Source organism: Balaenoptera borealis (assembly GCF_965194805.1).
Source record: "Balaenoptera borealis genome assembly, chromosome: 19".
Classification (NCBI taxonomy): domain Eukaryota; kingdom Metazoa; phylum Chordata; class Mammalia; order Artiodactyla; family Balaenopteridae; genus Balaenoptera; species Balaenoptera borealis.
The window spans coordinates 13747525-13771647 of record NC_138878.1 but is presented as its reverse complement, the minus strand read 5'-3'; the positions used below and the strand labels follow the sequence as shown (position 1 = coordinate 13771647).

At 36.6% G+C, this 24123-nt stretch overlaps 1 protein-coding gene and 1 long non-coding RNA gene across 3 annotated transcripts in view; one reads left to right on the top strand and one right to left on the bottom strand.

Moving 5' to 3' along the window:
• Positions 1-24123, top strand: part of AP1G1 (adaptor related protein complex 1 subunit gamma 1) — a 76429-nt gene that overhangs the window by 15335 nt on the left and 36971 nt on the right. Inside the window, exons 2-3 of one of the 2 annotated variants that reach the window (XM_082369816.1) lie at positions 11729-11932; positions 23189-23313. In XM_082369816.1, the coding sequence (XP_082225942.1) occupies positions 11732-11932; positions 23189-23313 (326 nt within the window). In that variant the 5' untranslated portion in view covers positions 11729-11731. Of the gene's footprint in view, positions 1-11708; positions 11933-23188; positions 23314-24123 lie in introns of those variants that run through there. The other variant, XM_082369815.1, reaches the window with a different exon arrangement.
• LOC309617569 lies at positions 820-11604 on the bottom strand. The gene is made up of 2 exons (XR_014238051.1): positions 3763-11604; positions 820-3726 (listed from the first exon to the last, which is right to left on the bottom strand). It is a non-coding gene; the product is annotated as an uncharacterized lncRNA (long non-coding RNA).

Genomic DNA, 24123 nt, shown 5'->3' with positions numbered 1-24123 from the left:
TTCCCGTAAAGGTTTTGGATGAGTAATTGTGTACTGGTACTGTGCTACAAATATCTTTATGGGATTTTGGATTTGTTCGGCTGATCCAGAAATCACTAAATTTCACAAAAGAAAAAATTTCTAATTATATTGAGTTAGTTTGGCCATGACAAAATTTGGCTTATCATAAATACAATTTTCTGTTCTGTCATTGATTAGCAATTTCTGTTTTTTTTTTTTAAATTAATTAATTAATTAATTAATTTATGGCTGTGTTGGGTCTTCGTTTCTGTGCGAGGGCTTTCTCTAGTTGTGGGAAGCGGGGGCCACTCTTCATCGCGGTGCGCGGGCCTCTCACTATCGCGGCCTCTCTTGTTGTGGAGCACAGGCTCCAGACGCGCAGGCTCAGTAATTGTGGCTCACGGGCCCAGCTGCTCTGCGGCATGTGGGATCTTCCCAGACCAGGGCTCGAACCCATGTCCCCTGCATTAGCAGGCAGATTCTCAACCACTGCGCCACCGGGGAAGCCCAATTTCTGGTTTTTATTGTGTGGCTGGAATTTAAAAATCTGTTTTCCTCAGCAGACTGAGATCTTAAGGACAGAGACTGTGTCCTTGCCAGTCCCCAGCACCTATTGCAATGCCTGGCATAGAGAATGCTGAGCAAATATTTGTTGAATGAGTGATTGGCACTTACTGGTATAACGTGTTTCCCTGTTACTTAGGTCATCTCTGGGGTAGTGTGACTAATTGAATTGAACAAGGAGGAAAAAGAAGAGGTGCATGAAGCTAACTTCTGATTCCAAAGTTTTTACATTCTCCCTTTCCATTTTGAAATGGATTTAAATGATGCTTATGTTGATGTCATTTATGATGTTGTATTCTCTGTTTTATAACTGTAGTCTTATGGGCCCTGAACTGTTAAACTTTTTTTTTCATTTTCTGATTAAAGACCTTGATCCTGCTGCTTTCTGAATTCAAGATTCTCAAACTTAATGGCTGTATTTCAGTTAAGTATAGTATATGATATTTTGCTCCTTATTGAAGTTTGGTTTAGTTTATTTTTTCCTTGTACAGAGATGCTTGTACAGATGCTTTTGTACAAGCAGTCAAATGAAGGGAGTACCTTTGATTTATAAATAATGATACTTTTAAAATTGACAAACTGAGAATAGGATGATACGTAATGTGATCATAAATGTTTGTTCTCATAGTTTTTTTTTTGAAAGAGTTGTGAATTTTCTCCAACAGCCTTTTTTTTTTTTTTTTTTAATTTATTTTTGGCTGCATTGGGTCTTCATTGCTGCATGCGCGCTTTCTCTAGTTGTGGCGAATGGGGCTACTGTTCTTTGCGGTGTGCGGGCTTCTCATTGTGGTGGCTTCTCTTGTTGCGGAGCACAGGCTCTAGGCAGCTTCAGTAGTTGCAGCACGTGGGCTCAATAGTTGTGGCTCATGGGCTCTAGAACACAGGCTCAGTAGTTGTGGCACACGGGCTTAGTTGCTCTGCAGCATGTGCAATCTTCCCGGACCAGGGCTCTGACCCATGTCCCCTGCGTTGGCAGGCAGATTCTTAACCACTGCACCACCAGGGAAGTCCCTCACAGATTTTTAAAGCTGATTCGATACCCTTATTTTTTAGTTGATGGAACAGAGGCTTGGAGAAGTCAGGCGGCTTTGCCCTAGGTAGCTTGGCCGGCAATGGTGGTTGATTATTAGGATCTTTCTTTTATTGTTTTGACGCTAACATTTCTTTTAAATGTGTTCTTTTCTTTGTAGAAACTGTGAGGAATATTTAACATGTTAAGAGTATGTTTTTGAAAGATTTAAGAACTTTGTCGTTCAAAATCTTCAGAATATAAAACCATAATCTCTAAGGTTTATTAGTGTAAGAAGACTTGGGGAGGAGGCCAGGGAGAGGCTAGCTTACTAGGCCCAATTCTGTAGCCCAGTGATTTTTCCTTCCGTTTGTAATTCTTTGACTTTAATTGCTACTACCTCCAATGCATAGTTCCTGTGGTGTGCCTCCCTCCTTTCAGTGCTTTGGCCAAAACATAGATGCAAGCTTTTTGATTTTCTGTTTTGCAGGATTTGAAATGGATGGAATTTTAGAATAGACTTTCTTACATATCTAAGGTAGAAATATAATTTTGTTTATTTATTTTTGGTTGTGTCTTTGTTGCTGCACGCGGGCTTTCTCTAGTTGCTGGGAGCGGGGGCTACTCATAGTTGTGGTGTGCGGGCTTCTCATTATAATGGCTTCTCTTGTTGTGGAGCACGGGCTCTAGGCATGCAGGCTTCAATAGTTGTGGCATGCGGGCTCAGTAGTTGTGGCTCACGAGCTCTAGAGCACAGGCTCAGTAGTTGTGGCGCACGGGCTTAGTTGCTCCGCAGCATGTGGAATCTTCCCGGACCAGGGCTTGAACCCGTGAACCCTGCATTGGCAGGCAGATTCTTAACCACTGCACCACCAGGGAAGCCCTAAGGTAGAAATAAAGAGAAATACAAGTTCTCAAAGATTTGTCATTGTCCTTCTCCACATAATTAAAGCATTATCCTCTCTTTTAGTCTCAGTTCACCTGTTTAGAAGTCCAAAAGGGATATAGCTTAACAGGCACCTTTTCTGACCTGCCTGTGTTTGGAAAGCACTACGTTTCAACATGCCACTCAGGAACTCCTTTCTAGACAGCTTGACACCTTCATGGGGGTTAGCTCAGCAGAGCCCCTTTTAGTTCCCTGTCACCCATCCCTGCTTTACTGGCAAAGAACATGATTTCATCTTTCAGGTGAGACCTGCCTTCAGCCATCCCTTAAATAAGGGTTTGCTATTATCTTTTATAGGCTGAACAGTTTTGTTTTACTAGTGGTTAAATGTGTCTTAAAGCAGGTTGGAACAATTAATAACTTTCTCACTAGCCTACTTAATATCCCAAGTGTATATTACTGTACCTGGTCAAATAGGTCTAAATTGTTTAATTGAAGGCTTTTTTGTTTACTTTTTAAAAACTTTAATTTTTAAGTTAACATACAGTAAAATCGACCTTTTTTGGAGTGTACAGTCCTGTGAACTTTAACACATGCATAGATTTATGTAATAACCACCACAATTAGCATACAGTTCTGTCATCTCAGAAAAACTTCCACAGGCTGTCCCTTTCTGGTCTCCCCAACCTTAACCTCTGGCAACCATTGATCTGTTCTCCATCACTATAGTTTTGTCTTCTTGAGAATTTCATATAAATGGAATCATTCAATATGTAACCTTTTCTGAGACAGTTTTCTTTCATTAGGCATAATACTTTAGAGCTGTGTAATGCCATGTAGCAATAGGTTGTTCCCTTTTAAATTGCTGCATAGTGTTCCATTTTTATGGGTTTACTGCATTTTATTTCCAGTTTTTGGCAATTATGAACAGAGCTGCTATAAACATTCATATATAGGTTTTTGTGTGAACAAAAGTTTTCATTTTTCTATGATAAATTCCAAGTTGTGGGGTTGCTGGGTCATATGGTAAGCGGATGTTTTAAGTTCGTAAGAAACTGTCAAACTGTTTAACAGAATGGCAGTACCATTTTGCATCCCCTCCAGCGGTGTATGAGAGTTCCATTTGCTCTGCATCCTCCCCAGCACTTGGTGTTTTAGCCATTCTAATAGGTGTGTAGAAGTATCTTACTGTGGTTTTAATTTGTATTTCTCTAATGCCTAATGTAGTTGAGCATCTTTTAAATATGCTTATTTATTATCCTTATACCTTTTTTTTTTTTTTTTTTTTTTTTTATCCTTATACCTTTTTGGTAAAGTATCCATTTTAATCTTTTGCCTGTTTTAAAAAATTGGGTTGGTTTGTTTTAACTGTTGTGTTTTTAAGAGTTCTTTATATGTTCTGAATACATACATGTCCTTTGTTGATATGTGATTTGGAAATATCCCAGTCTCTGTGACTTGTCTTTTCATTTTTTTAGTAGTGTTTTTCGTAGCACAGTAGTGTTTTTCATAGCACAGTTTGTACTTTTTATGAAAAAAAAATACAGTTATATCATTTTTTTCTTTTATGGGTTGTGCCTTTGGTATAATGTCTAAGAATTCTGCCTAACCCCAGGTCATGAAGGTTTTCTCCTATATTTTCTTCTAAAAGTTTTATAGTTGTATGTTTTACATTTAGATCTATGATCCATTTTGAGTTAATAGGTGTGAAATTTAGGTCAAGGTTCATTTTTTTTTTTTTTTTTGGCATATGGATATCCAGGTGTGATGTGCATTGAGTTGTTCATACTATTACCTAATTATCCTTTTAATATGTTTGTGGTGATATCCCCTCTTTCATTCCTAATAATTGGTAATTTGTATTGTTTCTCTTTTATCATCTGGCCAGAGGTTCATCAATTTTATTGGTCTTTTCAAAGAACCAGGTTTTGGTTTCACTGACTTGATGTATTTTTTTGTTTTTAATTTAATTGATTTCTGGGTTCTTTTTATTATTATAATTTGCTTTTTTCTAGTTCTTTTGGGTTTATTTTGCTATTTTTCTAGGTTTTTGTTTTGTTTTTGCTGTGCCACACAGCTCACGGGATCTTAGTTCCCCGACCAGGGTTGACCACGGATGACCCGGATTGAACCCGTACCCTCAGCAGTGAAAGCTTGGAGTCCTAACCACTGGACTGCCAGGGAGTTCCCTCTAGTTTCTTAAAGTAGAACCTTAGATTGTCAGATTGTTGACATGTTTCTTCTGTTCTTATACAAGCATTTAATGCTGTATGTTTCCCACTAAGCACTGCTTTAGTGTATAACTCAGATTTTGATGTATGTTTATGTTTTTGTTCACTGTATTTACGAATTTCTCTTGATGTTTCCTCTTTTACCCATGGATTATTTAGGAACGTATTGTTTAATTTCCAAGTACACAGAGAGTTTTACAGTTAGCTTTCTGTTACTGATTTCTAGTTTAATTCCCTTATGGTCAGAGACCATATTTTGTATAATTTCCAATCGTTTAAATTTATTTATTTATTTATTTTGTCTGCGTGGCTTGTGGAATCTCAGTTCCCCAACCAGGGATTGAACCCCAGCCACGGCAGTGAAAGCACCGACTCTTAACCACTGGACCGCCTGGGAATTCCCTAACTTTTTTTTTTTAATGGCCCAAGACATGGTCTATCTTGGTGAATGTTCTGTAATTGAGAAAAATGTATATTCTGTTGTTGTTGGTTGGGGTGTTCTATAGGTATTGGTTAGATCCAGTTAGTTGACAGTGGCATTCACATCTTTTACACCTTTGCTGATACTCTGTCTATAGTTCTATTCTTAGAAAGCATGTTGAAGTCTCTAACTATAATTGAGTGGTGGTTTATTTTTCCTTTCATATCTGTCAATTTTTGCCACATATATGTTTTAGCACTACTGTCGAATACGTTTGCAATTAGGATTGTTGTATTTTCTTGGCGAATTCGCCTTTATCAAGCAGTGGGAGGATAGGGAGTGATTTACGCCATGCTCTTAGGATCACAGCTCCTCTGGTCAGAAGAGAAGAGTCTCCCATGCCCCGTTTCTAGGTGCCTGCCTGGCTGCTACTGCCATTGCTTTTCTGTCGCAGCCAGCAGCCAGCACCGTTGCAGTATTGCCTGGGGGCACGGGTGGAGCGAAGGACAGAACTAAACAAAAGAGAGCCTTTTCCTCCATTGTCCTTTATCTTTCTTTCTCTGCTCCTTGGACCAGAAAGAGAGGGTTTTTCTTAGAGTTCCTTCTCTGTACCCAGTGAGCACTTCTGGGTTTTGGGCTGCCCTTGGGTACAGGCTGGGCGATACTGGAGGAAAATGATAGTTTCTTGCCAGTTTGAGGGAACTTCAAATTCTGCTCTCTTTCTCCAGTCTGCTCGCTGTCATTTTTCAGAGTCCTCGGGTAGCTGTGGCATGCATTTTGTCGAGGATTTTAGTTGCATTCAGAGGAGAGAGAGGCAGGAGTCTCCATGGAGTGTTATGTATACCCATCTTCACTGGAACCAGAACTTTTTGTTTAGTTTTGATCTTAGAATATATTCTGAAATATACTAAATTCTGTACTATGTAAATAAACTTTTGTTTTTTATTCATGCCTATGTGGACAAAAAAAAAAAATGTTGCCTGCCATTTCAGTAAACAAAGAGTGTTGCCCGCCATCAAGCCATCAGCCACTGCTGCCCCTGCAGCCCCCCAGTGGTGCACCCTGAAGGGAATTCAGGATGGAGAAAAACAGGATTCCGGCCCTCAATAGTTAAGATGCATATCAAAGGAATGGTTTCAGTAAACCTAGACTCTTGCATTTTCCCATACATAGAAAAGCACTAAAATCATTAACTTGAGATGTCTGTTTTTTTGTGATTAACATCTTTTGATGTTTGACTACATGTTTCTTTTTGTTTTGTGTTGTTTCCCACAAAAACAAATATGTGTCCTGGCTCCTCCGTTACCTCTTTGGAGCAGTCCCTCAGAGCTGTCTGAGAGGCTCTATCCCTGGCTATAGTCTCCAGTAATGCCCCGAATAAAACTTAATTCTCAACTTCCATGTGCATTTTTTTAGTTGACACCTATTAAGATATTTTCTTGTGATATATGAAGAAGTCAAGTAGTAGTAAGTTGTCATAGCCCAAGGAAAAAAGATTACTGGTTTTCTCTAAGCTAGAGGCAACCTGGTATTAGAGGAAGAGTGCTGAATGGGGGACTCATGAGACATGAGTCGGGCTAGCAACTAATTCTGTGACCTTGTACGAGGTAGTTAACATCCTGCATCCTCAGTTTCTTCCATAAAAAGGTAGTGGCTTTGAGACTTCCCTGGTGGTCCAGTGGTTAAGACTCTGTGCTTCCAGTGCAAGGCCCGCAGGTTTGATCCCTGGTCGGGGAACTAAGATCCCACATGCCGCATGGTGCCGCCAAAAAAAAAAAAAAAAAAAAAGCTAGTGGAATAAACTATATTTCTGTGATTATGAGGCTGATAGCTGAGAAATTGCTCCAGGTAACTTGTTTTTCTCTCAGGTGGCTTAAACTTTTGTGATTTTTCCCATTGGACTACACGTTTTGGGACTAGATTTAGGCTTTTTCTGATAGTCTTTGTTTGCTCTGTAGAATCATTGAGGTCTTCCTAGAGAGAAGTTATTTCTTAGCAGAGTATTACCATTGATCTCGACTGATTTTTAGATTTCTCTTGTTACCCACACACCAAGTTAGGGTTGATAATAAATAAGATTCTCTTTGAAAGTACAGGGACTTCCCTGGCAGTCCAGTGGTTAAGACTCCGTGCTTCCAGTGCAGGGGGCATGGGTTCGATCCCTGGTCAGGGAATAAGCCCCCACATCTGCACAGAATGGCCAAAAGATTAAAAAAAAAAAAAAAAAAGAAGAAGGAAAAAAAGTACAGTGACTGGGCTTTAGACAGTCAAAAACTGATTTTATATTTAGTTCTTGATCTCTGAGAGCTGTAGTAGCTTTATGCTTTTCTTATATTTCACTATGTTGAAAGAATATAGAGTATATTGGTTTTGCTTACCCTTAAATTTTGTTTTATCCTGAAGTCCGTGGTATTTATGGTTATTGTGAAAAGTAGTTCTTTATTTAGATCTCTATTAATATTTTTTATTACTTATGAAAAATTTTAAGGATTGAAATGTCTTGTTTGTCGAGGCTTTTTGACTTAAAAAGTTTTTGGTTATGAACAATTTCTAATACACATGAAAATAGAGAATAATATAATGTACCATCATGTATTTATCATATACCTTCATCAGTGATCAATATTTTGCCCAGGGGCTTCCCTGGTGGCAACTCAGGTGGTTGGGAGTCCGCCTGCCAATGCAGGGGACACGGGTTAGAGCCCTGGTCCGGGAAGATCCCATATGCCGTGGAGCAACTAAGCCCGTGTGCCACAACTACTGAGCCTGTGCTCTAGAGCCTGCGAGCCATAACTACTGAAGCCCACGTGCCTAGAGCCCGTGCTCCGCAGCAAGAGAAGCTACCACAATGAGAAGCCCGCGCACTGCTTGCCGCAACTAGAGAAAACTCGCGCACAGCAACTAAGACCCAGTGCAACCAAAAATAAATAAATTGTTTTTAAAAAAAAATATTTTGCCCGTTCTGTTGCATTTTTTTTCTCTCCTATTTTCCTTCCTCAATATTTTTTCCCCCGGGAGTATTTTTTTTTTTTAATATTTATTTATTGCTGCGTTGGGTCTTAGTTGCGGCACTCGGGATCTTCATCGCGGTATGCGGGATCCTTCTTTGCGTGCGGGCTCTTTGTTGCGACACGCGGGCTTCTCTCTAGTTGTGGCACACGGGCTTAGTTCCCCGACCAGGGATCGAACGCACGTCCCCTGCATTGGAAGGCGGATTCTTAACCACTGGACCACCAGGGAAGTTCCTCCCCCGGGAGTATTTTAAAACAAATCCTAGCAATCATATAATTTCATGTATATATAATGTTTATTTATTTATTAAAAAAAATTTTTTTTTGGCCACGCCGCACGGCATGTAGGATCTTATGTTCCCCTGCATTGGAAGTGCGGAGTCTTAACCACTGGACTACTGGGGAAGTCCAATATAATGTTTATTTTTGAAGTACTGGGAAGAACTCTTGGAGTTTTAATACCAGGTTCAAGTGCTAACTCTGTCAGCTACCGCCTTTGTGACCTTAAGCAAGTTGAATAGTTGCTCTAAGACCAAGTTTCCTCAAACGCAAAGTGGGGATAATGATTTTCTGCCCTTATTTCAAAATGATCTAAGGGACAAATGAGATGATGAAGATAATAAATGTAAAAGTGCTTTGTAAACTACAAACCCTAGACCCTTGAATAGTTCTGTTAAAAAGTAACAAAAGAGGAGCTTCCCCTCTAGAGCCGGTGAGCCACAACTAGTGAGCCCACGTGCCACAGCTACTGTAGCCCACGCGTCTAGAGCCCGTGCTCTGCAACAAGAGAAGCCACCGCAATGAGAAGCTCGCGCACTGCAACGAAGAGTAGCCCCTGCTCACCCCAACTAGAGAAAGCCCACGCGCAGCAACGAAGACCCAACACAGCCAAAAATAAAGTAAATTTATTTAAAAAAAAAAGGTAACAAAACAGCCTTATACAGGTAGCTTTGCATAGTTTAGGACACACAATCTTAAGAGGGCCAATATACCAAAGCATATCAATACCTAGGGAACTTTTCTAAATTCCTAATGTACTATCCCTACCTTGAGGATTGATACCATAGTGACCGATCGGAGTGGGACATCCTCCTGGTATATTAGAATAGAACAACATTGAAAATCATTGGTTTAGGATTCCACAGCTAATACATACTGAAGGTGATTGTAATGATTATCTAATTCTATCATTTTTCTTAACTTTGAGGTATAATATGTATAAAATAAAATGCAACTGTTTTAAGAATACAGTTCGGTGAATTTCAAGAAGTGCATATATCCATTTCTATCACCCCAGAAGGTTTCCTTGCATCCCAGTCCAGTCCCTATCTTTATCCTCTCAGGTAATCTTTGATCTCTTTGCCATCACTGTAGATGAGACTTGTCTTTCTTAGAGTTTCATATAAGTGAAATCATACAATATGTACTCTCTTGTTCTTGTTTCTTTTGCTCAGCAGAATGTTTTTGAGACTCTTGTATGTTGTGTATTGGTTCTGTTTTATTCTGAGAAGTATTTTTTTATAGGGGTATACTGATTACGATTCACCTGTTTATGGACATTTGGGTTGTTTCCAGTTTTTGGCAATTATAAATGAAGCTTCTTTGAATATTTGTGTACATGTCTTGGTGAGAATATATATTTTCATTTCTCTTGGGTAAATATGGAGTGGATTTGCTGAATCATATGCCAAGTATATATTTAACTTTATATGAAGTTGCCAAACTGTTTTGCAAAGTATTTGAACCATTTTACATTCCCACGAGCAGTCTGTGAAAGTTATTTGTTCTATATTTTTGCCTACAATTTTAGCCATTCTAATGGTGTGGAGTGATATCTCTTTATAGTTTTAATTTGCATTTCCCTGCTGACTGATGATGTTAGCATCTTTTCAGGTGCTTACGGCCATTCATATATCTTCTTTTGAGAAGTGTCTATTCAAATCTTTTCCCCATTTTTAAGTAAGATTGTTTTATTTTTGAGTTGTAGAACTTTATATTCTAAATACAAGTCCTTTGTAGGATAGGAATTGTATTATTTCTCTTTCTGTGGCTTGCCTTATTTTTATAATGACATTTTTTGAAGGGTAAAAGTTTAAAATTTTTATAAAATCCGATTTATTAATTTTTTCTTTTGTATTTTTTGCTTGTGTATGAAATGATTGCTTAACTCACGTTTCCAAAGATTTCCTTCTGTGTCCCATTTTGAGTTAATTTTTGTATATTGTGTGAGGTTAGGGTCCAAGGTTAATTTTTTTCTTCTCATGTAGATATCCAGTTGTGCCAGCTCCATTTGTTGAAAGACTATCCTTCCTCCTATTGAATAACCTTGGCCCCTTTGTTGAAAATCAGTTGAACATATTTGTGTAGGTCTATTCCTAAACTTTCTGTTTTGCTCCATTATTCTCTGTTTTTCCTTAAATTCAGTTCCACAGTGTCCGAATTACTGTAGCTTTGTAGTATTTCTTGAAATTAGGTAGTGCAAATTCTCCACCTGTGGGTTTTTTTTTTTCATAATTGTTTTGTCTATTATAGGTCCTCTGTTGTTATTATTATTATTTTTACTTTTTAAAATATTCATGAGAATGTGACACCAGTAGTCTTCTGAACAAAAAATTGTCACCTGCCATTTCAGTAAACAAAGGATGTTGTAGATGTGAAGCCATCAGCCACTGCAGCTGTCCCCCATGGTGCACCTTGAGGGGAATTCTGGATGGAGAAAAACAGGATACGGGCCCTAGATAGTTAAGATGCATATCAAAGGAATGATTTCAGTCAGCCCAGACTCTTGCATCTTCCCATACGTAGAAAAGCACTAAAATCATTGCCTTGAGACGTCTATTTTTGTGATTAGCAGTCATCTTTTGATGTTCGACTACATGTTTTTTTTCCACAGCAAAACCTCCTATATATCCTGGCTCCTCCCTTACTTCTTTGGAAGAGCTATCTGAGATGCTGTATCCTGGGTTTCAGTAAAGCCCTGAATAAACCATAGTTCTCAGCTTTTAGGTTGTGCGTTTTTTTCACTTGACAGTTTTGTATGCTGAGATCAGTTTATTATTTTTTTCCTCATCACATTTTCAAAGAGTACCTAGGATACTGAGATGATTATGCTTCTTGGAAAGGTGTTTAAATCTGATATTTGGTCTTTTCTCCTAATCTTTCATTTTGTTGAATTGAGCTTTGATTATGATCATATTCAGTATTCATCTGATACTTTGTTGAGCTTTGTTGAGTTTAACAACAGTTGAGCAGAAAATACCTATCTTCTTAAAGGTTAGGCATAGGCCTTTCCTTAATTTAAGGATTGCCTAAAGATTTAGGTTGAGTTAGTTCCTAAGATATTTTGATATTAGTGATAGGCTTTACATCATTGGTGTATTTTATGTCTTATTTTGCTTTAGTTAATACTTAACATTTTTATTTGTGTTCTTTCCAGAGGCTTAATGAATTGAGGGGTTTGTATGTAATAGCTTTGCTGGAACTTTGTATTACTGGACTCAGCAAGTCTTAAATTCTTAAAAATCAGAAATGTGTGTGGGAAGTTGTGTGAATGGTTTTGGTAGTAAAAAATGTGAACGTCTTTATTTAATGTCTTTCTATATCCAGAGAATGCCAGCCCCCATCAGATTGCGGGAGCTGATCCGGACCATCCGGACAGCCCGAACCCAAGCCGAAGAACGAGAAATGATCCAGAAAGAATGTGCTGCAATTCGGTCATCTTTTAGAGAAGAAGACAATACATACCGGTGTCGGAATGTGGCAAAATTACTATATATGCACATGCTGGGCTACCCTGCTCACTTTGGACAGGTAGGCTGGGCTGAGACCACATCTAGCAAGGGTACTCTTATTTTAATGTCAATAGGTCAGGGATTGTCGGTCTTTCCTGATGGGGAGGACAGGCTATTTTTGATGTCCTTGGAGTCTGATTATTGTGGACTGAGGGTAGAATTGAGAGAGAAGGCTGCAGACCTGGGAAGGCATGATATTGCCATCAATTGTCCTTTCCATTGGGAATCTCTCATTATGTGGATTAGGGTATGTTTTGATGGTGGCAGTGACTTTAAAAATTGACCGGGATTAACCAGTAGATTGTGATTGTTCTGTCAGAGGGCCTGGACTATAATGAGTATACATTTAAGAAAAGTTTGCTAAATGTTTTCTTAATTATTTCCTCAGTGCAGTGATATTATGAGGAACACCCCCAACAGATGTTTTTAAGTAAAAGAAATTAGATGGTTGCCAAGTAATAGCATTTAAGGATTTTGTCCTAATTACCTCATTCCTTGATAGCTATAACCACTGTGCAGGTCTGCCTCTTGATTTGCTCCCACATACAAACACATACAGCCAGTCTGGGCATGATATTCTTGGTGATAAGTGCTTTCTTCTTTCCACGTTTGTATGTGGTAAGGGAGATTGAGTCACAGAGAAGGGTATAGTGGGTTGTTTTTTAATTCTTATGAATGCTATTAAATTTTATTTCACTTAAGAATTTAATTATATGCTAAGTAGTCTTTTTATTGCAAAGACTGCAAAATTAAAAGAAAGAATGTGCAGTATTAGGTACAAGTAGAAAAAAATGCTACCCATATTTGCATTATTCAAAGATAATATTGTTAATGTTTTGATATATTTATCAGGAAAGATGGTCATCAGTTTATCTTCTGTTCAGCTCATTAACTTCAGTGGAAGGAGATGCCCTCACCCTTAGGTTAAAACAAAAAAGTAATGGGATTGAATCTTACCAGGCTGACTTGGGTTACTTTTATGCTCATTTTGGGGCAGGAAATGAGATCAGCCTCTCTAGAAATACATGTTTGAGAGTGGGAGAGCATTAATTCCCCAAAGGAAAATTGAGTTGTTAATATCAGAGGAAAGGACCAGATACTAGGCAGTCAAAAACAACAGCTGTCTTCTATAAATAAACGTCATATGCTTTTACTATATCAGAAGTGGATCTAGGCGTGATTATCCATGTAGTACGTGACATAATTAGTATAAAGCAAATAGATGTTCATATATTCTTTTTGGTTGATTTTAAGTAGACTCATTAAGTTAGATAGTCAAGTGAAGGGAAGACTCCTAATCCTTCTACTCAGAGAGTACTACTGTTAACATCATGGAAACAGTAGATTTATATACTCCAAAGGGTGTACTTTAAAGACAGACTCTGGAATTTAAAATCATAGGATAGACTTTGGTGATACTTCATTTTGTAAAGGAGCTTTCTATATATATATCTCTAAGATTTATTTTTATAACATGTTTAAATAAAACTGCTTTTCAAGTCTGTCTAGGTGTTTTGGAACTTAATTAGATAAAACATTTAAGTCTTAGGCGGAGAGTGTTCACACTCAAGGAAAGTACTAAAATTTTGATACGAAAAAATAAAGATTTTTCTGAGTGGGAATAGGAATCATAATTTTAAGGCCCTCATTCTGTTCCCTCTGTTTGAATAAGTCACGGCCCTATCCATATGAGTAATTTGGTACCCTACCCTTTGGAATTGCTTTTATAATGTACCCATAAAAAGGTTCCTATCAAGATTCTCTCTCCTGCATGTATGAATCACAGTGTCATTTTCATTTAATTATGTGTAAGAACAGCCAGCCTTTAATTGCATTTTATTTGTTAGATGTGCACTGTACATTATGATAGCCACTAGCTGTGTAGCCACTGGTCTTTGGAAATGTGGCTAGTTCAACTGAGGTGACTATTAAAGGAAAATAAATTTTGGGTGGGTACTTGATGCAGTTATTGGAAAACTTTTAAATATGTTTTAAAACTTGGGTATGTGAATCTATTTTATCAATTGTAAGTTTTATGAAATCTAAATACAGTTCACGTATTTCTGATGGATATGTAGTGTACAAATTAAGATGTGCTGTAAGTGTAAAATACATACTGTGTTTAGAAACCTTAGTACAAAAGAAAGATGTAAAATAGCTAATAATTTATATGCTGATTATATGTTGAAATGATATTTTAGATATATTGGGCTGAATAAAATATATTATTAAAGCTAATTTCACCTGTTTCTTTTTCTTTTTTACTGCAGTATCTAACATGATACTGTACAACAGAAATTAAATATGAGCCAGATGTATAATTTAAAAATTTTTAGTAACCATATTTTAAAAGTCTTACTTAAATTTTACAATAAAACCCATGAGGTAGGTAGTATCCTCATAGTACAGATGAGGAAACTGAAATTTAGAGTTTAAGTGACTTGTGTAAACTGAAATTTAGAGTTTAAGTGACTTAAGTGACTCAACCTTGTATATATAACTCTAAAACCTATTCATTCTTTGTGTTTAGTTTAAATCTATAAATAGCTATTTGCATTAAGTTAATTAATTATTTTAGCCCTGCCTTGCAGTAAAAAAGATTTGAGATGGCATATGTTACCAGCATCTATTTAAAAGGGAAACAGAATAGTAGAAGGTAAGAGTTAGGAGAAGGAAGAATTCAGAACACAAGGCCTGTGTAGTTGCTGTTGGGGAGGCAGCCCAGGCAAGAAAAAAAAGATTCAGTTATGTGGTTGTTACTACTAGAATTTAAGAGCACAGCTGCGGGAACCAGACTGCCTCGATGTGAATTGGCTTTGCTACTTTACTGTCTGTGTGGTTTTGAGCAAGAACCTTATTAACCTTTCTTGTTTCCTCATATGTAAAACGGGGATATTCGTAATACTACTTTATAGGGTTATTCTAAAATTTAATTAAATTAATAAATGTTAAACATTTGTTTTGTTCTTAAAAAACTATCAGACATTACCAATTTTACCATTTCCTAAGGGACAGCAAACAAAATTTAGGAAAAGCACTGAATTCTAAAATTTAATTAAATTAATAAATGTTAAACATTTGTTTTGTTCTTAAAAAACTATCAGACATTACCAATTTTACCATTTCCTAAGGGACAGCAAACAAAATTTAGGAAAAGCACTGAATTCTAAAAGGGATGTTCTTTCATGGGTCTTTTATTTAGGGGTCTTTTAGTAATGTAAGAGACAATATCCTCAACATTTTTACAACAAAAGCAATGATAGATTTCCTGTAGGGTGTGTAAACTTTCACGTGTCTGGCTTAAACACAACCCAGAAATAAAGTTGAATATCTGAAGAAGTGGGTAGATTGCAGGAGTAGAAAATGGTGGCTCAGGGCCCAAATTCTTCACAGATGTATTTTGTTTGTCCTGCACAGTACTTAAAATTGTTTTGAGTTTGCTGCCTACATATAAAAATCAAATAACTTCTCACGGAAATCTGGATTTCTAGTTTCTCCGAGAAAGTCAAGAGGATTTGGCAACACTGGATCCACATTTTCACGTGGTAGTAGTAGGCTGGGGACCTTCTCCAGGCTCGGCATGCATTCTCTTTCTCCCCAGTTCCATCCTGGCCTGCTGTACCCAATTACCTGTCTGCAATAGTCTTCCTCTCCATCAATATAGTATAGTATAGCATTTCACTTCCTTAGGTTCTCTGAAGTTTTACAGTATTCTCCATAAGGTCTTACACATCTTTGGTGAAACTTATTGCTAGGTTCCCTGGAGCTCTTGTTCCTATTGTAAATAGCATTCTTCAAAATTTTTAATAATTATGTTGTAGGTATATAGAAATATAATTGATTTTTGTCTGTTTATCTGCCTAGCAACATTACTTAGTTTTAAGAGTCCCTGCGGACTCCATTGTTTCCATATGGTCAACAATACTGTCTGCAAATGATGGCAGTTCCCTTCCTTTTCCATCCTTAAACATTTTCTTATTTCCTTACTATACTGTACATGGAGAACAATATTGAAAAGAAGAGGTGATAGTAGGCATCCTTGCCTTGAGCACACTTAAGCTCAGATTGTGGTCTCCAAATACCCTTTTATTCTAAAAGGGTCAGGCCCATTAGAAAGATGGCTGATCCCAAATCGGGGGCAGGAAATGTACAGAATAAGCTTGGACTGTTGTACTGTATCAGAAGTCAAGAAAAACTACAGAGGTCATTTTAAAAGGATATGGTAGCCACAAGAGGAGGTTGTCATGCCTCAAAATGAGAAAGTTTGAGCTTTTAATAAAAGTAATAATTGTAGTTGAAACATACCAAGTAAGTTTATATCAATGAGTTCATAATAATTAAAAAATTTTTTGAAAATTTCATTGGTCATCTTTGGAGGATACTAGGGAACTGACTCATTATTTTGAAAACTGATAAATAAAAGGAAAGAAACAAACATTTATCCTGCCTTTCCTTACCAGTAGTTCCTTGTAAAGGAATTATTGCTAAGTTCCTTCTGAAGGAACTATTGGTGATCCAATGGTATATACAGAGAAATTGCTCCTTAGAGGAATAATCCAGCTAATGAAGAAGGAATGGAAGAATTAGGATATTACCATTTTGCAACCCCTGATGATCATTGGTGCTGCTAATGTCACAAGAGAGACAACCACCAGAAATAATTATATGCCTCCTGATGAAAGTTCATACCACCACCTGCGAATTATATTTGCTAAATCAAAACAAAAGAAAAACTGATAAACCTGAATCTGATCAAGCCTCCTTGTCTGTTTAAAAAGAGACGTTTTATAAGTGTTCATTGTAGTTTTGTTTCTGTTAGGAAAGCATTGGGAACAATCTGTATCTCCACAAAAAGAATAGGTAAGTTGGGCTTCCCTGGTGGCACAGTGGTTAAGAATCTGCCTGCCAATGCAGGGGACATGGGTTTGAGCCCTGCTCCGGGAAGATCCCCCATGCCACGTAGCAGCTAAGCCTGTGTGCCACAACTACTGAGCCTGCACTCTAGAGCCCGTGAGCCACAACTACTGAGCCCGTGTGCCACAACTACTGAAGACTTCGTGCCTAGAGCCTGTGCTCCGCAACAAGAGAACCCACCGCAATGAGAAGCCTGCTCACCACAACGAAGAGTAGCCCCCGCTCGCCACAACTATAGAAAGCCTGTGTGCAGCAACGAAGACCCAACGCAGCCAAAAATAAAATAAATAAAATAAATAAATTTATAAAAAAAAAGAATAGGTAAGTTGTAGTATATTCATACATGGGATACTCTATAGCAATGAATATGACCGAATTGGAGCTTCTTGTCTGGATGTGAGTAATGCTCAAAAGATGTTGAGTGAAAAGAGCAGGAATACAATATGATACTTTGTGTAAAGTTTAAAACGTTCAAAAACAATTGTCTCTACATGTATAGCTAAGGACATATGACATGACAATGATCAACGGCAGTTTTGAGTTTTGGTTACTCCTGGGATAGAGGGAACAGATTGAGGCAGAATATTCAGAGGGATTCAGTTGAATTTGTAATATTAAATTTATTAAATAAATAGGGTAAAATTAAGATTTGATAAAGCTCGTTGGTAGGTCAAATTTTTGAGTAAAATATTTCATAATAAATTTTCTCAAGAGAAAAAAAAATGGGATACAATAGGAATGTTAATGCCAGAAGAATGAAAAAACAGGCTCTGGTCCATATAGATTTTATGTTGCCAAGCTACATAGTGGTAAAGCAGTTATAATCTTGTTCTTCAAGAATGTGTGTGTGTGTGTGTATAAACTAGAAAGTTATTTCTGAGTATTAAAATGAAATACAAGTAACTAAGACCTAACCAATCAGTTGCAAATCCGTTAATGTTTACAATATTTTAATTGCATCTTTTCATTAGGATGATTGTTCACATCATAAAGCTCAGTGTTAAATTAAAAGCAAATGTATATGTGCATTTGACCTTTTGGGAAATTGTTCTAAAAGCTAACAAAACGAGTGCAGCTTTTTTCTAAAGGGCAACCAGATTAATGCTGATAAAAGGCAGTATTTTTACTTGCTTCAGAAAAATGTAACAAGGCCAGAAACTTGGTAAAGTTCTCCTTTTAAAAATTGCTTTGAAATTCAAGGAAAATTGGAGCATTGAGTCATCTAGGAAAAGTATGTAAAAATTAAGTTGTTAGGCTTTCTCTCAAATCTACTCCATCAGAATATCCTGGGGGTGACCTATATATCTTAGAACCCTCCGAGGTGATTTTGATTAGTGATTTTTAAGGCACTGTATTTGTTCTAAAGGAGGCTGATAACTTCAGTCCCTTAAGGCTTGTTGCTCATGGCTCTCTGGAATGCTTCTGCTGAGAAAATATTCTGAGAAAAGTTCAGGGATCAGCTGGAGAGAATTAGGGACTATTTGCCTTGAAGACATGGAGTGTAGGACAACTGTTAGGGCACTGTCTTCCATGATGTGGCTCAGTTACCTTAGTGATAAGGAAACTAGGCCCAGATTGTTGAAATAACTCACATAGGTCTCTTAGCTAGAACCAGGATAAGAGAGGCAAAGCTCCTAACTGGTTTCTTTCTGTTCCATTAAGTGTTTTGTAATGAGGTAGAAACCTTTCTCAGATGTTTTCTTAGTTTCTGAATTGGGTGGCCTTCCTACTTTGTTTTCACAGTAGCTTGTGCATGACTGTCACGGTATATATATATCATATTTTATGATAAATATTCAAATGCTGGTTTTCTTTTATGTGTCCTTCTAACTGTGTATCAGAATGACTAGCACATTGGTTTGGACACAGCAGGAGCTTTCTAAATTAAAGGAAAACCACAGTGTCTCAAAACACTTGGAAAATAAATATAAAAAAATCAGTGAGTAGCAAAGGGTTACCACAGTCAACCCTTTGGGATGTAGGTCGGGGGAGAGGGAGAAGGTTGCTGTGGATAAGCAAGTATCAGTATATTAAGAGCTTGTTAAGGAAGAAATTGATAGTAGGTGAAGAATACAAAATAACTGTCAGCAGAAAAGAGCACAGCCCTTGTGGGGAATAGAGATAAGAAGGGAGCATACTTCTTAACACGTTCCTGCGGCATCACAGGTATGATAGAATAAAACAGTAATTGCTCATTATAAATTTAAGTTATCTTTAAAAGGTTGATTGTTTCCATTTACTGAGTTATATTTTCATATGATTTTGTTCTTAAATTTTTCAAGGGCTTTTTCATGAAATGATTCCAAGACTCAAATGCTTTTTTGCTATTTTTTGAAATATATGTTGTTTAACTTTGGAGGGGGAACAAATGATTTGTTGTTTTTTTCCTTTTTAATTATAATATTATTGTATTAACTTTTCTAACTACAAGTTAGATGTAAGTTCTCTTTATCCTGCAGTTTTTTCTCTCCCAGCCCAATATTATTTATCTTTGAAATAAATAATGACAGTTCATCGACGCAAAATTTAAAGGATACAAAAGGATATACGATGAAAACTCTGCTTTCTATCCTCTTCCAGTCACTTAGTTTCCCTCCTTATAGGCAACTTGTGGTATTCATTTCTTGACTGTACTTCCAGAGACATTTTATACATCTCCAGGCGATGGACATACATATTCTCGCCTCTTCCAAAAATATATTGTAACATACTGTATGCACTGTCTGCTTATTAATCTGTCTTGAAGATTAACCCATACCAATATATAAAGAGCTTCCTTGTACTTATTTTTTTCCAACTTTATTGACATGCTCATGGTAGTCATACAGCGTAGTATTCTGTTATATGTGTGAATCAATTTATTTAACTGATGTCTTATTAACGGACATTTATTTCCAATCTTACTGTTTAAAGTAATACTACAATGGAATAATATCCATTATTTTGCTCATGTGTGAATATAAATGCATTGTAAGTTCCTAAAAGTGGATTTGTTGAGTCAAAGGATATGTGTGTTTGTAATTTAGATAGACCAAATCTTTCTTACTACATCTTGTGCAAGTTTATACTGCCATTACTAATGTCCTTGCACTGTTATGACAGTTTTTTATCTTTGCTAATAGGTTAAAAAGTAGTATCTCAATATGGTTTTGATTTGCATTTCTTTTTCTTTTTTAATAACTTCACTGAATCATATTTTGCATATCATATAACACACCCTTTTCAGGTGTACAGGTCAATGATTTTTTAGTAAATTTTCCTAGATGTGGTTGCATTTGTTTTATGAGGAGATTGAACTTCATTTTGTATGTTTGAATTATTTCTTAGTTTGAACTGTCTGTTCAAATTCTTTGACTTTTTATATTCGTTGTTGGTCTTTTTAAAAATAAGTTTGTAGAATCCTGTTGTATAGGATTTCGTGTCTGTGAAATGAGTTGCAAATATTTTTTCCAAGTTTGTCATTTGTCTTTTGACTTTTGCTCACAGAGTTTGGGGTAAAAGCAAAAGTTTTCTGTTACCTTGGTCATGGACTGTTTATGGTGGATTTAAAGCCAGATTTGTGGGTTAGCAGTGTTTCAGGTGGCAGTTTCAAGTAGCTCTAAGTGAGGAGCAGTAGTTCTCGATGGAAGTTGAGGTTGTTGTCTAAGGGGTGGATACATTTAATTGGTTACTATTTTTTTTGTGTTCTGTAACTCATGTAAGTGTTGAGTTGTGTTTTTAGTGATTGCTGCTCAAAAGTGGATGCCCTCTCCTCACATTTACCCACATCCCATTGTATTCCCCTCCAGTCATTTTCTTTTTCAACATTTGAAAACCTTGATAACACTTTTAATGATGACACGTGGTACAGTCTGAGCTCTATTTGCTGGCCACTGTAAATGTGAAGTGTGATCAGAGGTAATCCTTCACTGGAGTATGTATTTCAGAGGCCATTTCCAGTATATAATCTTGTATTTTCCCCTCAAATTTGTCACCTTCAAAAAAAAAAAAAACAGCAGCTCATTCTTAGAGCAAAGTCACTGTACCAACAGGAAATATTAAAAAAGAATTAATTTAGTATTTGTCCCTTTAATTTTAGTTTTTCTTTTGGCTATTTAGTTATTAGGTAAGTTTTAACAGCTGTCACAAAAAGCAACAAATTGTACTCACCAGTCATCAATAACTTTTGGTGTGACTGTCTTAAAACTTGACCTTTAAAAATATGAAGTAATATTAATGCCTGAGTGTCCTTTTCATTAGTTCACCTTAAGAAAAAAAAATTTGGGTAGTTTGTGTAATGCTTGCTGTTTGCCTGAAGCGTGATTCAGTAAGCATGATAAACATTTCAGTGATACCTGGTTCTTAGAACATTTTCTTTTACTGCTAAAATACTTATTTATAGAATGATTAAATGGAAAGATTTAAAGTCCTTCAGTTTGAAAAAGAGAAAGATTTTTCTAATAACATTTTAACTTGTGATTTTCTCATTCACCTCAGCAGTAATTTTTCTGCTGACATTGTAAGAATGACTGTAAACATCTTCTATTTCAGAAATTGTTTTTGAAATTTAAATTGAATGTGTAGACGGAAGGGAAGGGTTGTTAGATAATCTTTGTTGATCTCAGAGGCATTTCAGTTTTCCTTGGGATCCTGGTTATTCTCCCTTTGAGGCTTCTTTGATTTGCTCATGATGGTGTAGTCATCCCACAACATTTAGGTGTTTTTATTGTAGGTACATTGAGAGAGCAGTTTTTAAATAGCTCAAAACAGGTTTATTTGTAAACTCTTTTACATTTCTCAGTTTGACTTTCATACTTACAGGCAGATTCATATGGGAAGTAGTCTCATGTGATCTTACATTCCTGTCTACACCAGTCTGCATCTGAGCCCCTTTCCTTGGAATGCAGTGATTCTAAATGGGAGCATAGTTTGAAAAACCCCTCTTGAAGAGTCTAACTTGTGTATACCCTTTGTAAACCACTGCCCGAGAGGGAATGTTTGGCCTCTTCCATGTTAGTGAAGATGGAATGATAAAGTATATCAGAGTGACTGTGATGTTCAAGAAAGGCTAAGTAGAGAGACAAACTGTTTAAATACAAGGACTCTTTTTTTTTTTTTTAATTGAAGTATTGTTGATTTACAATATTGTCTGTTTCGTGTATAGCAAAGTGATTGAGTTTTTTATATATATATATTTTTCAGATTATTTTCCATTATAAGTTATTACAAGATATTGAATATAGTTTCTTGTGCTATACAGTAAATCCTTGTTCCTTATCTATTTTATGTATAGTAGTTTGTATCTGTTAATTACTCCTAATTTATCCCTCTCCCTCTCTCTTTCCCCTTTGGTAACCGTAAGTTTTCTATTTCCTGAGTCTGTTTCTGTTTTGTAAATAGATTCATTTGTATTATTTTTTAGATTCCACATATAAGTGATATCATACAACGTTCGTCTTTCTCTGACTTACTTCACTTAATATGATAATCTCTAGGTCCATCCATGTTGCTGCAAATGGTGCTATTTCATTATTTTTTATGACTAATATTCCATTATATGTATATATGTACATATACATATATATATTTTTATACACATACACACCACATCTTAAACCAATCATCTGTTGATGGGCACTTGGCTTGTTTCCATGTCTTGGCTATTGTAAATAACTACACGGATTCTTAAGCTCTGAGGATTGTGTAAAGAAGAATTATGTAAAGAAGAAGTCATATAAAACATTTTAGGTTAATTCCATTACTGGGTTTTCCTCTGGCTTGTGTGTGTTTGTTTACTTCTGTATTTGATTCCTAAAACCTCACCTCTCCATAGTACTTGGTTCGAGCCCTAAATGTAGCACTTTCCACATTATGTTAAAGTTAGTTTTTGTCTACCTCTTCTTCAGTTGTACATTCCTGGTGTTCAGGACACTGTTTGGCACTTTGGTATGTTTCCAGTTACTGAGTTTTTGATATTCACAATAGGAACCAGATATTAAATACACACATGAGCTTGGTGCTCGTTTAATATAACCTGGGAATTAAATTAGGAATTAGGTTTATTAAAACTTTATGACAACCCTTTAGTAGTTTGTATGAATATATAGATCTAAGGTAAACTTCACAGATTATTTGGATGGCAAATACCATAGGACCTTGACAAGATGATCTGTTCCAGAACTTGATTATTATTATGAAGATATTGAACGATCTTAAACCTTTGCCTTTTATTTTGGTGGTTTGATTATACAGGTTATACCTATGTACTTTAGGTAACCATTGACTCTGGGTTAAAAACATTGCTTTCCTGATTATGGTAGCAATTTCTTAATTTTTTTCTTTTTTAAAATTATTTATTTATTTATTTATTTTTTATTTGTAGTTGGAGTGCCTCAAGCTTATCGCCTCTCAAAAATTCACAGACAAACGCATTGGCTATTTAGGGGCAATGCTGCTGTTAGATGAAAGACAAGATGTCCATCTTCTCATGACCAACTGTATCAAGAAGTGAGTCTTAATTTCTTTCTTCCAATAACTACTTTGTACTTTTAGGTCTTTTTTATAATAAGACATCAAAAGCTTCTATTTATTGATTTTATATTTACTGTCTAGAATGTATTTGAGCTGCTTTTGGTTCTGTAGCTTATACGTAAAGAGGCTAAGCAAACGATTAAAACTTCTGTAGGGGATAATTTAACTAAATGAAGGCATTGCTGTACATCTTGAGTCATAGCAACTATTTAGCCATGGATAAGCATTTGGACTTTCATAGAATAGAAAGAGCATTGGTAAATCTGAGCTTTCTTATCATATATTTTTTTGAATACCACGAATAATGAAACATTGTGTTTATTAAATAATTACCAGTGTATATTCTTAATAAATACCATTTAAAGGTAAAAAGAGAGGTCTTGCTTGTCAGCAGTCTAATCCCAGATTTCAGTTGCTGGGAATTATATTTAGCCCTGTGAATTTTTGTGTATAAGTCCTTTTTTCTCTAATGGGTGCTTTACTGATTTACTAGTCCAGTTATGTGTTTAACTTACAAAGTTAATGCTTGCCATTCTGGAGAAATTAGAGGACCTGTGAGTAGGGAATTAACAGTTCTCAGTATCTCTCTTATAATAAATTTCTGTTAGAAAGTTAACGGAAGTTTTAGGGTTTCCCTGGTGGCGCAGTGGTTAAGAGTCCGCCTGCCAGTGCAGGGGACATGGGTTCGAGCCCTGGTCCGGGAAGATCCCACATGCCGTGGAGCAACTAAGCCCGTGCACCACAACTACTGAGCTTGCGCTCTAGGGCCCGCGAGCCACAACTACT